Source organism: Sebastes umbrosus, chromosome 2 (genome assembly GCF_015220745.1).
Source record: "Sebastes umbrosus isolate fSebUmb1 chromosome 2, fSebUmb1.pri, whole genome shotgun sequence".
NCBI lineage: Eukaryota > Metazoa > Chordata > Actinopteri > Perciformes > Sebastidae > Sebastes > Sebastes umbrosus.
The window spans coordinates 38,684,276-38,702,541 of record NC_051270.1 but is presented as its reverse complement, the minus strand read 5'-3'; the positions used below and the strand labels follow the sequence as shown (position 1 = coordinate 38,702,541).

At 41.4% G+C, this 18,266-nt stretch overlaps 1 protein-coding gene across 3 annotated transcripts in view; it reads left to right on the top strand.

Annotated features, from left to right (window-relative positions):
* The window catches only part of il16 (interleukin 16), a 92,503-nt gene that overhangs the window by 51,199 nt on the left and 23,038 nt on the right, over positions 1-18,266 (top strand). For all 3 annotated transcript variants that reach the window (XM_037795507.1, XM_037795500.1, XM_037795492.1), the window contains 8 exons: positions 1,364-1,481; positions 7,955-8,098; positions 8,187-8,292; positions 10,712-10,860; positions 13,207-13,317; positions 15,112-15,226; positions 15,500-15,573; positions 17,919-18,168. In XM_037795507.1, the coding sequence (XP_037651435.1) occupies positions 1,364-1,481; positions 7,955-8,098; positions 8,187-8,292; positions 10,712-10,860; positions 13,207-13,317; positions 15,112-15,226; positions 15,500-15,573; positions 17,919-18,168 (1,067 nt within the window). The remainder of the gene's footprint in view (positions 1-1,363; positions 1,482-7,954; positions 8,099-8,186; positions 8,293-10,711; positions 10,861-13,206; positions 13,318-15,111; positions 15,227-15,499; positions 15,574-17,918; positions 18,169-18,266) is intronic.

Here is an 18,266-nt window from a genome sequence, read left to right as displayed (position 1 = left end):
CTATCCGAGAGTATCCTGCATGGCTTCCTTTAGCCTCAGACACACTGCCAGCTCCACCTACATAATTTGCATATAGACATCTGATCACAATGCAGGCAGAATCAAGATAACAAGAACATTAATATCGGGTATAAAGCAAAAGCCTGTGATCGGATGTCATTATCCAGATAGCATAAAGATGCAGGTTAATACCGGGTGGAAAATTACGTTGCACGGCAGCTGGATTCTCGCAATGTCACGAGATCATGTGCGAATCGCAGAATCACATATCACACAACCATCCATCTGGTCAGGCTTCAAGTAATGCGTTTGTCAGTGACCTGACTAATCAGCGTCCTAAGAGGAGCTACACAGATAGGAGATATCACTCTATATTTCAGCTGCTTGGCAGTAATGTTAGCTGACCAGACGAAGGTCTCTCCATGAATCAATGCTGATCCTAGTGTCTTTTCCTGCCTCAGCCTCCCGACCGCGGCCGGAGGGAACAGGGGAGACGCCGGAGTTTTGGTTGGAGACGATAACGTTTCTCTCTGCGGAGCCCCGTCACTTCACAAGACACGGGAAACCTCTGTTGGTCTGGGGGAGCTGCAGCATTTATTTCTGCACAAACGTCCACTGTACATTCACTAGATATTCTCAGAGCTAAACTAACTCTTCTGCTGTGTGGAGTGTGCGCGAATGCATGTGAGAGGTGGAGAGAGAGAGAGAGAGAGAGAACGAGCACGGTGTGTGAGTGAAGGCAGGCAGAGGAGCAGAGGAGCAGAGTACAGCAGAGACTCCGGTCCTGGAGACCAAAGCTACGGTCTCCCCCGCGTCCTCCAACCGCGGCCAACACTGTTTAACAGACGGGCTTCACTAGATACAACCAAGAGGTTTTGGTGCTTCCGTGTAGTTTGTGTTGGAGTCTGAGTCTGAACAGCGTAGCCACACACGAGCGCGCAAATGACACCGACCCGTAATGATTTATACGAGTGAGAAGTTACAAACAGTCCCTTTAAACTGCCTTTGTTGGCACATTGCTACATTTCTTTGCACATCAACCGCCACCAACTGTTGATCTGTGGAATAACAAGGAGTTGGTGTTAGGAATGTGTGTTGCTTTGCCTGCGCGCGCGCACCTACTTGTAAAAATGTTGTGCCGTAGCGGGATACCTTTAATCCGATAACTCAGTGAAAAGACATTCAGTACATGGGTTTTAAATGTGAAACACAAAATATAATATGACTTTTAGATAGTTTTGGCATGAAGAGGGACTTCTAAATCCCATATCAGTCTAACTCTAATAGCGTAATGTTTATTTGAATGAGTCATGCAGTGAGGTTTTGCTTGGTTTTCAGCTGTCTCTGTATGTTTTCTCTTCAGAGGCTGCAGCTTCCCGAGCCCAGACAAGCTGGCACCCTTTAACGGACAGTTTCTAAACGGCAGTGCTTGGATGGCAGGGGAGGAGATGAGGAGCAGTCACATCAAAGCCTACAGTGAGGTAACAGCAGCTGACACATGCAATGGACTCCAGTGAGACATATGCTCCTCTTTTCCTGATTCTTTAAGAAAACACTATCTGACTGTCTTCAGTCCGATAAAGTAAAATACTACAACGACAGTTCATCAGTAGATACAGTGATTTGTGATCATGTGGCATTGACTGCTTGATGCAAATATGTTGTATGTTCACTATATCATAGTGCAACCTCTACAAGCTCATATCCTCCACTTCATTTTGCTGAAATTTGGGGGGGCATGATGTTCAATACCTTTCATTTGCTCTACTCTTAGCAGTATTGTGTATTATGAGCAAGGTGTAAAGGCTGTAACCAGAGTTATGCACAGGTTAAAAGCGTGTCTGCTACATTTTTAGTACGGTAAAGATAATTTAAAAATCTCAAATTTATACACATAATCACAGTATTCTATTTTGGAAAATTGTATTCCTTTTTTCCAAACATAGCATAACAAACATAACAAAACATAACACCAGTGCCAGAATACAAAAAAATTATATCTTACATTTAACATTTAATATGTACATACATATATACACACATACGCATCGCTTCCCACTTGTCAAGCCACAATTACGCACGGATGCAACAGATATCTGCTGGTTACATTTAGTGTAGTTTTGAACCACAGAACCCTTCGTGCTTATGTGCACATCAAACGTGTCGTTTTGATTCATTATTCTACAGTTCCTTCTGCTCATCAACAGGCTTTTCGCTCCGCTTATAACTCCCTCAGGACCGGCCGTTCCGTCTTTCACCCGGACGGTGTCTCCATCTTGGCCAAAATTTCATCTGAGCTCCACAATTTTAATTCTAATAGCCTGAGACGAAACAAGTTGAAAAAGAATGTACCTAGTCCCAGACAACAATACGTTTCCTCTGAGGGTAACTCTCTATAGGACTCCTAAACTGTCAGTGCGTCATGATGGGGATAGTCCTGTGATTAAAGGGGGAGAAGGTAGTAAATGTGATGAGTCATGATTCTCACAGCCTCTAATGCACCCCGCTATAATAATGCCTCCTTTCTGATCCCACTCTGTGCTCCTTGTGTAGCGGGTTAACCGAGGCTTTCACACTGACATTTGAGGCTCATACGATACGTGAATATTCACTGTCAGTGTGGTAAATGGCTAAATGATGCTGGTGAAAGTGACTAGCATAGCTAAACTAAATCTCATCCTACAGATCAAACAGTTGGTTATTAACAGGCTGGTTATTTACAGACAATACTTAGCATAACGGGATTCAGTCAAATATGTAGAGATGTCTGGATAAGCAATATCCAACCACTGTGTTGGACGGGGGAAGACTGAAGGGACATGATGGTGATCAACCTGAATTTATTAAGGTATCGAGAGCGCTCGGGTTCAGGCAAGATCGCAAAATAATTATTAGACATGTGTATAAAACAAACGTTTGTAGGGGCGCTCCGGTAGGTCACCTGGTAAATTGGGCGCCCCATGTACCAAGGCTAAGTCCTTACCGCAGCGGCCCAGGGTTCGAATCTGACCTGCGCCCCTGTGCTGCATGTCATACCCTCTCTCTCTCCTCCTTTCACAACTCTCACTATCTAATAAAGGCAAAATGGCCAAAGAATTATCTTAATGTTTGAGAGATGAATGCATACGAGCTTGTCAAAATTACAATCCAAACACTGTCAAATTGCATTGAAGTCTATGGGATCTTCGGTTTTCTTTCCCCCAAAAGGCGGCACGCCTTGACTTTTTGCAAAGTATACTTGTATGTGCCGGTCTCATGTATTCAGCGTTCGGTTGTACTTAGCTCCACCCCTTTCGTGTCACTTCTGGGCTGTGGTCGAATAGTCCTTTTTTGGTTAGGAGGGTTCCTAACGGAGTGAAATGACCCGGAAGTATCTGAGTAGCAGCCGTGATAATAGCTGGTCGAATCCTCTGAATGCTGAAGAAGGGAGCTTCAGTGCTTCCTTTATTATCTCCTTTAGCATAGCATACACTGGAGCATCCTTTGCCAAAGGAAAAGAGAGAAGAACATCCCACAATTCCTTGCGGCCGCATAATTTAAAGCGACGCACCATTCGGCCGTTCATGATAACAAACTATATGCTTATCTTGCATAATATTTTCAAACGCTCATACACTAATTGGGATTCATGTTTAATATCAGTGGACAGTGACAACCATTTCATTTCACTTTATTTTTAATTAATTATTTATTCCAAACATGTAACAAATACCTCAGAAAAAAAAAAACAAGAATAACCAATAAAATGAAGAAAATGAGTAAACAATCAATTAACAAATAATCAACATAAATAAATATTACATGTCCCAAAAAGAAGTTGTCCACGTTAGGTCAGATGATCCTTTATTATATGTTGATAGAGTGTTCCAGCAGCAGGAGGACCTGTGGTATCTCTCTTTAACACACCGCGGGTGAAGCAGCCTGTCATTGAAAGACCTATTTAACAACGCACGGGGGATGCAGCACCTTTTGTAGTCCGTCTTCAGAACATTGTAGTTTCACCACAGCAGACCCGCGTCACTAACATCTGCAGCTTTTCCTAAGTCCTTCTGAATTCTCCTTCTGATGTTTCCTTGACCTCATATCGTTTTCCATCGCGGTTGAGGAAAAGTGGTTAGGAAAAGACAATAGGACGTAATTTTTTGACTTTTGACATTTTTTCACGGTTTCTACGTCCACTTCTTATATACAGTCTATGGGCTAGACACAGAACCCTGGGACTGTCGATGGGTTGTGACTAACAACAAACTATTTGTGTGGGCATGGCGTGTTTGTCACGCTGCAGTCTTCAAGTCTTCCCACACACACTCAGACACAATGCTCTATGGAGTTCAGCCAGAAATGGTAACACACAGAAAGGAATTTAAAGAATTTGGTCAACAAAAAGAGTAATGTGAGAGGAAGAAAATTCAATAATATTTATATCATTTGTAGGCTTCACAGTGCTTGTGGAATTTCTGGAATAACATACTTTAGAGTCTAGACAATGTACATTATATTCCATACAGACTCAGCCAATGAATTTGATACATTCTGACATCAGTTTAGGATTCTCTCCAGCTAGTCAGGGAAATGTTGTGTAATTTCACATCAGGTGTTCTGTAAGATCATAAAAATGTAAAATGTTGTTGTAAGAAAACAAATTTCATTAAAGCATCAGTAGGCGAGATTGGAGCAAATATGATATAAGATATATAAAAAAAGTTATTTTTATAAAACGGTCCCTATATCGTGACAGTAGTACATGAAACAGGTAACCTGAAAAAAATCATGTTCCTCTGAGTCCTCCGGTGCTCCTAACGGCATCTGCGTGATTTCACAGACTGGAGGAAAACAAGCAGTAAGAGCTGATCTGAGGTCTGCTGTCCATCTGCCGTCTATGAGAGCCGGCTGTCAATCACTCGCGAACTCCAACCAAACGGTCAAACTAGTCAGCCCTGATCAAATATGAATCAATATTATGTTACGTTAATGCCTATTCCGGTCACATGACTGGAGCACAGCCAATAGCAACACTCTCTCAATGAAATGACCTGTGATTGGTCAAAGTCTCCCGTCACGGGCTAGATGTTCTAAAGCCTGAAAACAGAGCCATGAGGAGGAGCAGAAGTCTAGTTATCTCTCAGAACACTTGAATTACAATATGCTGAAAGGTTATTATGGAACTTTTTGCCCAATGATGCCAAAAATATACTGCCTACTGCCACTTTAATTAACAACTTTAATTCTATTCAATGATTATTTGATTCAATAATCTATTGCCATATCAACCGCAGTTGATTTGGAATCACATAGCACACACAACAAAAACACACAGCCACAATTACTGTACAGTAACTGCACTATAAATAAAATAGTACAACCAGATGGCCCTTAAAGCGACACGTTAAAGTGGATGTGCTTGTTAATACCGACATCATTTATAGTGAGTATTACCTTTAAGCGAGGAACTGCATCAACATAATGAGCAGTCCATGCTCATGTATGGATGTGTCATGGTGTGAACTGAGCCCAGCATGCTGTGTTTTCATTGCTCTGAGTAGCCATAGAGGCAGTGTATGAGGTTGTTTTTTTTTACAGGTTTTAATATTTTTGTCGCTGTGGGAGCTTTCTGCTCACACATTGTTATGCTGCCACGTCTATTTGAGTCACTTTTAAGAGGCTGTGGAAACCTGAACGGCAGAATGAAGGAGAAATGGAGCAGTAGGAAAGAATGTCTAATATGTGACGACTGGGCTCAGCTGATTCTGTTTTCAATAACCATCTGTTTGATTTTTTTTTTTTCATTTTTTCATAATGGCTCCCTTCAGTGATGACATGCCCCCTTTCACGTGGTTCCAAAGACTAGTTCATAATAATTCAGAGGATATATAGACCGTGTTGCCATGGGTACATGGAGCTTTAAAGTCAGGGGATTTACTTAATGATGTCAGTTACAGCGAGATCTATGTAAAGTTGGCTAACATTAACCCACCATACAGTAAGCTGCTGGTTATACCAGGCCCAGTTAGTATGGAGCCGAGCAGCAAAGCCCCTCATTGCATCGAACTGTTTACTGCTTATGAATTGAACTTTTCATTTGTGATACATATGTGGTACATAGGGTATATACTATACTATAATATTCTATACTTTACTGCCTTGGCTTAACTACTTGTACGCTACTCTGCTCTTCTACATACAGTACTATACTATGCTGCAACATGTTCTCACTCACTGGCCCTACACTTCACACTGTGACCCTCTAGGTACCCTTCTAGTCTCAGTTTCACACGTGTCAATTTCCGCTCTTTACATGCATACGCAGTCTTTTCAAAATAAACGTTTGCGTTCACAGGAAACAACTTGGTTAGGGTTAGCCACAGATTGAGGTTTGGGTTCTAATAAGTAGGCTAAGTTTGATATGTAGTTAGGCTACAGTACGTACGCCACGTAACTTAAAACTTTTGGTTTCACAGGGGACACTGGTCTCCACTGGAAACTATACTATACTACTATTGGTCATAGTACTTTATTGTACTATACTACTCTATATTATACTATATGCTATTGTACTATGCTATTCTATATTATACTATATTCTATTGCACTATGCTATTCTATACTACTGCATATTATACAATGCTCTATTGTACTATACTACACTACACTACTCTATATTATACTGTTATACTCTGCTACCTAATACTAGACTTTACTACTATCAATTATACAATACTCTATTGTACTGTACTACACTACACTACTTTATATTATACTCTGTTATACTCTACTACCTAATACTAGACTTTATTATACTATACTGCTATATATTATACAATACCCTTTTGTACTTTACTACACTACACTATTCTATATTATACTATACTCTATTGTACTATACTATACTATACTACTTTATATTATACTCTGTTATACTCTACTACTTAATACTAGATTTTACTGTACTATACTACTATATATTATACAATACTCTATTGTACTATACTCCACTACGCTACTTTATATTATACTGTTATACTCTACTACCTAATACTAGACTTTACTATACATACTAAACTATACTACTATATATTATACAATACTCTATTGTACTATACTACACTACCCTATTCTATATTGTACTATACTCTCTTGTACAATACTACACTACAGTACTCTATTTCATACTATACTCTATTGTACTATGCTTTACTACACTACTCTATATTACACTATACTCTATTGTACTATACTATACCATACTTCTTTATATTATACCCTGTTACACTCTACTACACCATACTATACTTTACTATACTATACTACTATATATTATACAATACTCTATTGTACTGTACTATACTACACTACCCTATTCTATATTATACTATACTGTCTTGTACATGCTATATTACACTACTCTATATTATACTATATACCATTGTACTATACAATAATATACTATACTATACTACTTTATATTATACTATGTTATACTCTACTACCCTATACTAAAATTTACTATACTATACTATTCTACTAAATATTATAATATACTCTATTGTACAATACTACACTACATTACTCTATATCATACTATACTCTATTGTACTATACTATAATATACTATACTATACTTCTTTATATTATACTCTGTTACACTCTACTACCATATACTTGACTTACCTATACTGTACTACTATATATTATACAATACTCAAACTACAAACTGCTACTACTGTACTATACTACACTACTCCATTCTATATTATACTTTACGCTATTGTACTATGCTATACTACACTACTCTATATCATACTGTACTCTATTGTACTATACTATACTACTTTATATTATACTCTGTTATACTCTGCATGGCTGAAATGAACTTTAAAGGTGCATTCCACCGTTGGCGTGCCTCGTTGGGCCACAGTTGAAATCATTCTCTTCACTGGTGTTCTGTGTGCTTTAGGACATGTCCACATGTGAAGACACTCTCCATTCAGGTAGTCTGTCTACAAACCCACAGCATCCAGCTCTCATATCCCCGTCTGATCCTCTGTCATTGCCTGGATACGCAGACGAAGAACTTCTGGCCAACAACAACCACCTCAAGGTAAACTAATCTTTCACCAAAAGTGTAGTCTGACACACTATTATACGTATAATGATGTCATTGTTCAATTTTGTGTGTGTGTGTGTAGTTACCCATCCCAGAGGTGAATGAGGAGAAGTGCTGGAACACGGAGAAGACTGAGCAGAGCCCACCAGGACAGACGGCCAGCAATAGGACACGCTCCAATTCAACCAGTGTGTATCATACAGTTTTCACTCAATAGTAAAATTACCAATCATCTGTCCTCCACCAAGAGGAGTGAGAACCATTAACCTCTACTGTGTTTCACTTTTGCATGGAAGTGGGTCAGATCTGTGTGTAGAAAGCTGTACAAACAGGAGGCTGCTGCTCTGTTCAGACGGACGGGCTAAAGCTTTTAGAGTGTATGGTAACGACAGACAATGAAAGGAGAGAGAGACGCAGATGGGAAAATTGGTTCTAATATGTTTATTGTCTTCAGGGAGGGTGTGAGGCCAGGGAGTAGCATCCTTTTAGCACCGGGAAGCCACACCGCTTATGGGAAATGGGGTCTTAATTGTGAGAAATGCATGTGCTACAGGTCCAACGTTGTGAGATTGAAGTGGACAGATTGTAAATGGTATTGTATATTTATAATTATACAAAGTATAACAGCTAGTTTGACTGAGACATACAGTATACTCACAGTGATTAGGGAAATAGAAACCCCTGTACATTGTAATCCAACTCCATTGCTTATGTTCATTACATCCATTGCATTGCTTAATTTTTAAAGGCCACACAACTGCAGTCGGTAGAATCTGTTTTACCAGCATGGACAAAAGTATTCAGTACACAATGTCAGCAGCACAACATATAGGCAGACATAACCAGCCTGGTCCCATTCCCAGGGCATCAAATACCGACGTTTTGTGTACCCCTCAGTGTCTGATACCAACGCACGACACCCTTTAGCATCTGTGTGAGACAATTAAGCGTCGGCTGAGGTGGGATCCCGGCGCAGCAGGGTCGGTCGCACCACCGTAAAGTGGTATCGTAGCCGTTTTGCGAGTACGAGTTCAAGTAAGAGTACATGAGCACAGTATCGGACCCGATACCCGATACTGGTATCGGTATCAGTGCATCCCTAGAGACAATTAACTCCAATGTAAACCCAGAGCAACTGCCCCGGCCATCAGGTGACGTAGTATAAAGAGCAACAAAGTCAGCGTAGGGAGGAGATCATGGAGGTGGATGGATGGGTCAAACAAATAGAACTTTCACCCAGGAGACCGCTGTTTATGTCCCGTGTGAAACCAAAAATCGACTTTGACTTATTTTAAGTTACGAAAGTAACATACTTAACTAATGTCATGTACATGACTTGAGCTATGTAACATTTACTAAACCTAACCGAGTAGTTTTCTTGCCTAAACCTAAGTGATGCCAAGCCATGTCTGATCAAGCGTCCGTATGTGACGAGTTGGGAAGGAGACGCTGGTATTTATATTTCTGTCAATCTGACTGTGGACAGATTTTGTCACCACGATAGCGTCACAACCGCGCAAGATGTAGTCACGAAACTTTACAGGTGTGTAGTCAAAAGATTGGCGTATTCCAAGCAATGGCGCCGGAAGTAGGGGGATAGGGAGAGAGGAAGGTGACATTGTCCCTCACACTTTACCCCCCTGGCCCGATTTTGTTGCGCGGCTGGTGTGATCTCATCACATCTCTAGTTGTACATTTATTCAATTAATGGATTTTGGAGGATCTGTTGACAATGTGCTGCAGTATTTTGCACGGATTAGCGTTGTCCATGAAACCATTGTTTTCCTATGGTAGGCGCACCTGTCGTGCGCTCCTCTCTTGCGCCAAGCGTCACGTACTTCTAGCCCTATTTTAAAAGTTAAAATATTCGCAACTTTTCAGCGCCAGTCGCACCACTCGTCAATGTCACAACTGACCCAGTCAGCCGATCAAATCAAGCAAGAGGTGGACTACCTTACAACTTCCTTCTGGTTTTGATGATGTAGCTAGCCACATCAGTGTATCGGCGTTTTTGAAGCGGCCGCGCCTGTAGCGACGCGTCTCAATGTAATCGGCTCCTTAGTATTCAAACTGCTGTATCAGACATGAAATATATTAATATATTAGAAATTTAACTAGAGACCATCTTGTGAGGGGATCACATTAGCCGCGACGCCAAATCCGGCCAGGGACGTAAAGTGGGGAGGCAATGGCACCTTCCCCTCTCCTTACCCCCCCACAACTTCCTGTGCCCTTGCGTGGACCACGCCCATCTTCTGAACCTTCATTTTGAACTCAACTACACACCTGTGCAGTTTTGTGACTGGCAACTAAAACTCCAAAGAACTGAGTCAACACACAACACATGTAGTTGTCTACACATAAACTGAACATTAAAGTAGTACATATTTCACTGCTGCTCTATTATATTGTAGTACATACAGTATATAGCTATTTTGCTGGTCACTCTGTATGATCAAATAGAGACAGAGAGGTTCATTAAACTTGTTTCCTGGGTTTTGGTATCCCCTGATGGTCTAAATGCTGGTTCTGGCTCTTCTTCTACATAATAATTCAGAGGGAAATTAATAAACCTGATGTTCATTCTGACACTGTGTGTATAACCAGGTGTTCATCCTTACTGGATCGGGGATCTGGACAGCATCATCATGAAGACCCCAGAGCTGTATACTAGTCATCCTCATGGGAATGGTGGTTTATATGGAAACAGGAAGTCTCTGTCCCAGCAGCTGGAGTTTCCTCACACCACTACACAAGTATTTGATTTTTTTTGATATTATAAACAGAATGCATTAAAAAATCTCACCTGATGACCACACATGTTCATTAATGTGATTGTGAGAATCACACAAAAAAATATTATTTCACTGGTGCTCCTCCTGTAAAGAAGACAAAGACAGTAAGGCTAAAGTGAAGGCAGATACTGTAAATCAATGCATACACTGACGCAAAATCAAGTTATATATGTACGTCCATTATAGTGTGGTGAAATAGCTACACTTGACAAGCAAGAGATGATTTAGTGGCCATTAGCATAGGGTTGTGCAGCGGTGTGGGAGTGTCACTTAATGGCCCATTAACACCAGGCGACTGCATGACGATTAACGTCTTTGTTCCCTCATGGCTGATGGTTGTACAGCTCTGGATTTCTGGTTACGTGATTGGTCACTGCAGCGTGATGTCAGGTTGGGTTTCTCCAAAAGTTGATGCTGCAGGACTGGTGTTTTTTTGCCGCAACGCCTGATTTGGTTTGAACGCAGCCTAAAGGCCCAGACACACCAACCCGACATCAGAGAACGAGCAGCGACGAAGGCCGACTTTTGAGTCGCCTCACGTCAACCTTTGTCCTGGCCGACAAGTTGCACTTGAACACACCGCAAAGACTACAGCCGACGGCCAGTTATCACATACGTTCTGCGCCTGCGTGAGAGGAAATAACTCTCCACACCAACAGGCAACGGTAGTCTGTATTAGTCATCCAAAAAGAGAAACCAGAAGACCGAGGACGGCGGATATACAAGACGTTTTTATGATACATACAAGAAACGAAGCGACGTTTGCCGACCATTTTCACACCACTCTCACTCACCGCTTAGCTTGATTCTAGATGTTCATGTCGTTGTGAAAACATCCAGGTATTGGAATGATCAGATGAGATGAAGATGAAAAATGAGAAGAGCCTTCTGTGTTTTTCCTCTTGACTTTACTCGTCGGCTTGCTTTCCTCACTTCCGTTTCTCTTCTCGTGCACTTATTCGTTTAAGCTGATCAGCCAATCAGAGTGATTTCTCTCACCGACGAGCTCCGAAAAATCTCCGACACGGGCAGACTAGACGGGACATGCCGCAAAAAACTAGGCCAACAGACACTCAAAGACGGCCCTAAACTGTCCGTCGGCTTGGTGCGTCTCAAGGCCTTAACACCTTGTCTCCAGCAGAATTTTCTGTCACACCTGGTTACCCAACTGTGATGTTTGATGTGGTCTGAAAAGTGCAACAGACTTGATCGTGACACACTTCAGTAAAGTTGATATTTCACAGGACTACCAATTTGGCAAAAAGTGAGCAACTGCTCTGGGCCTCCAAAGACCCAAAAGCCCCAGGTTTAATGTGTGTCCATTGGCTGTGCTATTTTGAAATGCACATGACTTGAGCACAATAAATGACATGATCAGGTCCTTGATATGAGTCTGAATCCTGACTCTTTTGAAGAGGGTTCATCAAAGTTTTAAGACTTTCTGTGATTTCACTCTTTGTTTGTTTTTTGCTTACTTGTTGCATGTTCTTAAATAAATTGGTATTTAATCAAATTTAACCCAGTAATTATTTCAGCACAGACAAACTGTCCACTGTGAAAATGAATAACTGTTTTTTGTTTACATTTTCATTTTTATTTACCATTGTTGTAGGTCTATGGTACGACGGAGTATTAGGGCCACATCGAGGAAAAAAATAAATCTTTAGAGATTTCGAGAATAAAGTCATAATATTGCGAGAATAAAGTCAGAAGTTTACGAGAAAAGAAAGTCGCAATATTATGAGAATAAAGTGATAAATTTAAGAAAAAAAAGTTGTGGTGTTATAATAATAAAGTCATAATATTATAAAGTATTAATTTGACATGCTATTTTCTTTTTTTCTCGTAAAGTTATGACTTTATGCTGTAATATTATGATTTTTTTCACGTAAAGTTATGACTTTATTCTCGTAAGATTACGACTTTTTTTCTCGTAATATTATGACTTTATTCTGGAAATCTCAGATGTTTTTTCCCTCAACGTGGCCCTAATACTCCGTAATACATTTGCACTTTGGCCCTCACTGCATTAGACTTATATACTATATACTTAGACTATAAACTGTGTTACCTTCATCACAATGATCAAATGTTTTGCGGCTCCAGACATTTTTTTTTTTTTGCAGAAAATGGCTCTTTTGATAGTAAAGGTTGCTGACCCCTGGTTTAGGTGGTAAAACAAAGGTCTACTTACTGGTAGCAAAGGAAACAATTAAATCATGACATAATTCCTTGCCCTGTGTGTGTGTGTGTGTGTGTGTGTGTGTGTGTGTGTGTGTGTGTGTGTTACGTGCTGCTCCTCTCCAGCCTGTTCACCGTCCATCCCGTTCTCTCAGCTCCGCCCAGCTGGTACACTCCTGCAGCAACGTGCAAGCCTTCATAATCTGTAATGTTGTGCTGATGAAGGGCCACGGCAAGGTAGGAGCCATACACCGCCACCAAAACTATTTCTTTAAGTCTTTGAATTTTCTCTCGTATCACATTGTGAGCAAATGACACCATGTCTTCTATCCCTGCTGCTCTTCAAGTGTAATATCTGCAGACCCTTCACCCACCACACCATCCCACTCAGTGCAATTTTACATTCATTTATTGATTGAATCTTATTCATTTCACTTGGTTCATCAACTGGGTCACTTTCATTTGTAATTATTTTAAATGGGGTGTAAATAGTGTCTCTAGTCTATTTTCGTGTTTTATAGTTCATATAGTACGTGCTCATAACACATAACATTCTAATTTGAAAAATAATCTAGCAAGGTCACCTTGCCAGCTTGTTCAAGAGCTTTCAACTGCATCGCAAGTTCCAACCAGTTCCAACCAGTTCTCATTCCAAACTCGTCACATACGAACGCTTGGTCAGGACCCCTTGGCATAACTTTTTAGCACAGTGGGTACCCCTCGGTGTCGTTTATGTTCAGGCAACAAAACGTCTTGGTAAGGTTTCGTAAAAGTGGTTTGGGTTAAAATAAGTCAACCCATTCTCATTCCCAGAGCGGTAAATACTGAGGCTTTGTCACAGCCGTTGACGTTCGGTACCACCGCACAACGCACCCTTTAGCGCCGGTATGAAATGCACCGGGCGTTCCATTAACTATAATCTAAACACATCCTTGCCAACGCTTCGAGAAAAGTGCGCCGGGGGAGTGTGGTGATGTAGTTTAAAGAGCAAAAGAGACACACCGAGCAGGCGGGACGGGAGGTGGATGGGGTCCAACAAACACAGAGCTTTCATCCAGGAGGCCGCTTTTTGTGTCCCGTGAGTCACGTTACAATCAGCTGTTCGTTTGTTTCCCGTGTTCACAACGTTCAGCGTCATTTTCACTGTACAAATGTTGTAGTTTTAAGTCCAACCATATAGTTCTTTCCTAAACCTAACAATAGAGGGTTTTGTTGCCTAATCCTAAAGTGATGCAAAGGGTAACTAGAGTGGTTTTGATGCTGAAAATGACAAAGTGGCGGTATGTGACGAGTTGGGATGAGAACGTGTTGAATAAGCATGTTTGTTATGTAACGTAAGTTACGTACGTGATGTAATTTAAGTTTCTACATACTTGATGTAAGTTAAGTACGTTACGTAAGTTAACGTGTGTTTCAGGACTTAGAATAAGTTAGTAAGGACATGAATGGTGGTCACCTTGGTGAAAGTCCTGGGTTTGTTGGACCCATCCATCCAGCCCGACCTCCTCCCTACGTGGACGGAGTGAGTGGACGGCCGGAGCAGTTGCTCTGACCGTCTAATATTACCGCGGATGAGTTTACATTGGAGTTAGTTGAAAGCCCGGTGCGTCTCCTACAGACGCTAAAGGGTGCCTTGTACGTTATCAGATGCTGAGGGGCGTGACCAAGCATTAGTATTTAACAACCTGGGAATGAGAACGTGCTGCAAGTTCATCAGCAAATGGAGTTTGCTCGGAGTCAGTCTGCACAACTTAGATATCTTCACATAGCTTAGCGTGAGTTTGATCAATCTCCATCAGCTTCTACTCTTTACATAAACTATTCATTTCCAGGTCGAGAATGAACTTTGACACTCAACTAATGTTCTATAGTCTTAATTCACCTCTCTTATCTTTATAAATTACATACCAGTATTATCCAAAATGTGAAACTGTTCCTTTAATTATGATTATAATTATGATTGTGATTATACTGTTGTTGATGTTATTAAGTGCTAATGCTATTAATAATGATTCTGCTGCTTTTTTCCAGGGTCTGGGCTTCAGTATAGTGGGCGGAAGGGACAGCATGTACGGACCAATGGGGATCTACGTCAAGACTATATTCCCTGGAGGGGCAGCAGCTGCTGATGGGAGGCTGCAGGAGGGTGAGGGACAACATTCTGTCCATGTATGAAGCTGATACACACACTTCAGGACAAATGTTTGAGACAGTATTTTCCCATAGTTGTCATCCTGCTGTAGGTGAGAAATGAAAGAAGTTGAAATTTAGTTTTTTTATAAATAGTAAAAATGATGTTGTAATGAAGTCTTACAGAGTGTTAATGTGTTAGAAATGATGGGAACTCTTTTTCATCAGTCTTATCCATATCCATATTATAATAATAAATAATAAAAAAATGTTTCTGTGTCTGTAAAAGGTGATGAGATCCTGGAGCTGAATGGAGAGTCACTACATGGTCTGACTCATGATGAAGCCCTGCACAAGTTCAAAGTAAGGCAGCTACATTATGATCCAACTCGACCAGCTACAACATTAAAATGCTTCTTATACATAAATGCACGAGCAGTAATAAATCAGTAATATGTCATATAATAACACTGATGGGGTCCTCCCTGCCTAATGAATAATTTAACCTAATTTAAGCACATTTAAGCACAACATGGGACCTTTAAAGGTGCTAAATGCGAGATTGGGAGCATTTCTATTGCCTTCGCATGGCTCTCAACATGGAGACGGCTGAGCCGGCGCAAGCCATAGGAAGGGCACGGGGCTTTGAAGCAAATTTTCGTGGTGGCCAAATGGTGGTACTACAACTTCCGTGTCCGTCAGGTGATGCCATTGGGCCCAAAAAGGTTTTTTCCCATAGACTTACATTGGGAAAGACACGTCCGTCAATCAGCAGATAATTTTTTCAGCGGTAAATCAACTTCCCAGTACGAACACTATAATAGTCCTTATTTAAATCATTAGGTCCTAAAAGTTGTAAAATCCAATAATAGCTGAATCGAGAATTATTTACCTTCCTCCGTACATTTGAATGAGACAGAGTTAAAGGAAACGCTAGTGCGCCGGAAGTCGAGCCATTTTAGCTTCATGCACCACTGAGCAACTCTCATGGGAATGAATGGGAGCCTCCAACGCTGTATCCAGTTCTCTTTATACATCCATGGGACAGCGACTCACAGCTAACGGTGCTAACAGCGCTAACAGCGCTAACAGTGGAAACAATGGCTAAAGTGCTGGCAGAGCTAACGGTGGTTACTTGAGGGGGAACCGGAGGGTGGGTCCTACGCGTCCGCAACGACGCCGTAGGTCGGGTCGGCATTATTAGCTGTAACTGCCGTATGAGCAGCAGTGCAGCCGTGGCCGTGAGCTAGCCAGTGGGGCACGCTCACATGCACTAAAAGCCACATGCCCGGCTCAGCTATGGCTATATACATAAGACCGGCAATACGTCATCCAGAGTAGGCTTGCATGACAACGCCCTCTTTTAAGGGGAACCAATCCCGTGTCCCTCATAGATGGTAACAGAGTAAAGAGAAGACGTTGAAACATGTTTCCAAACTTCCACTTCAAACAAAACGCTAATAGTGATAATGCTATGCTGAAGAGTTGCTGTGTAGTTGGTTGCACCAACAATAAATCAAAAAACGCTGATCTCCGATTTGTTCCCATGCCATGTCCTAAAAGAGATCTAATAGAAGGTCTTTATGGCTCCAAGCTATAGACCAGATCAGCATGGCGTCATTACCGAGGCTGCGCTCCCTTTTGGGGGAAAGAAACTCACTGTCACAGGAGAGAAAATGAGGAAAAGCTGTTGTGTAGCGGGTTAACAGAGGCTTTCACACTGAGATTTGAGGCACATACGATACGTGAATATTCATTGTCAGTGTGCTAAATGGCTAAATGATGTTGGTGACAGTGACTAGCAAGGCTAGCTAACGTTAGCTTGAGTGTGAGGCTGCTGCAGTAATACAGTTATACATTAACGTTATAGCAGCATCAGACTATCGTCTCCAACTAAATCTCCGCCTATAGATCAAACAGTTGGTTATTAACACGTTGGTTATTTACAGACAACACTTCGCCTAACGGGATTCAATCAAATATGTAGAGATGTCTGGATAAGTAATAACCGGCCACTGTGTTGGACGGGGGAAGACTGAAGGGACATGGTGGCGATCAACCTGAATTTATTAAGGCATCATTAACGCTCAGGTTCAGGCAAGATCGCAAAATAATTATTAGCCTTGTGCATAAAACAAACATTTGTTTAACAAGAGATGAATGCATACAAACTTGTCAAAATTGCAATCCATACATACGTCAAATTGCATTGCCGTCTATGGGATCTTCGGTTTTCTTTCCCCCAAAAGGGGGCACGGCCTTGATATTTTGTGAAGTACCCGTATGTGCCGGTCTGATGTATATCAGCAAAGTGAGGAGAAGCTCTGATTACAACACACAGAGAGAGAGAGACTTCATTCTCTGCTCAGGTAGACTTTACTCCTCTATATCGCTATAGTTGTCTGCTGCTATATCAATGCTCTGGATATTGGATTTAGCACCTTCCAGGAAAAGTGTTAGATAACTGAACTATAACTGTAAACATGACTTTAGTTTAAAATGTATTTCAGCTTAAATACTAATATAACTGTTTATTGGTAAAACGTATTCTCACAGATTGCAACTGGGGGTGGGAGTTAACAGGGGCCCAGAGCTCATTTTGCATCCCATCTTCAACAAACAAACCAATTTACAACAAAAACCACCAGCCAACCAACATTTCCACAAGCATTCAGCATTGATATGAAATATGAAATTTCTTTGTGCAGCAAATCAAAAAGGGCCTGCTGACTCTGGTGGTGAGGACCAGCCTGCGCGTGGGGGCCCTGTGTGGTCAGGCGCAGGTGGCCCAGCTGTGCAGGTCACGCTCCCTCAGCTCCACCACAGGCATGGCCAGGGTCAGTGCCGACATGGGAGACTACAACTACCTGAACAACGCCTGCAGCAACACACTGAGTGTCTCGGGTCAGCCTGCTAAGCCCAGAGACCGCATCATGATGGACATCATCCTGCACAAAGGTCAGTTGTTGATTAATCATTTAAATCTTTTTGGTGTTTTATCATTTAAAGGGGACATATCATGCTCATGTTCAGGTTCCTACTAGTATTTTTGGGTT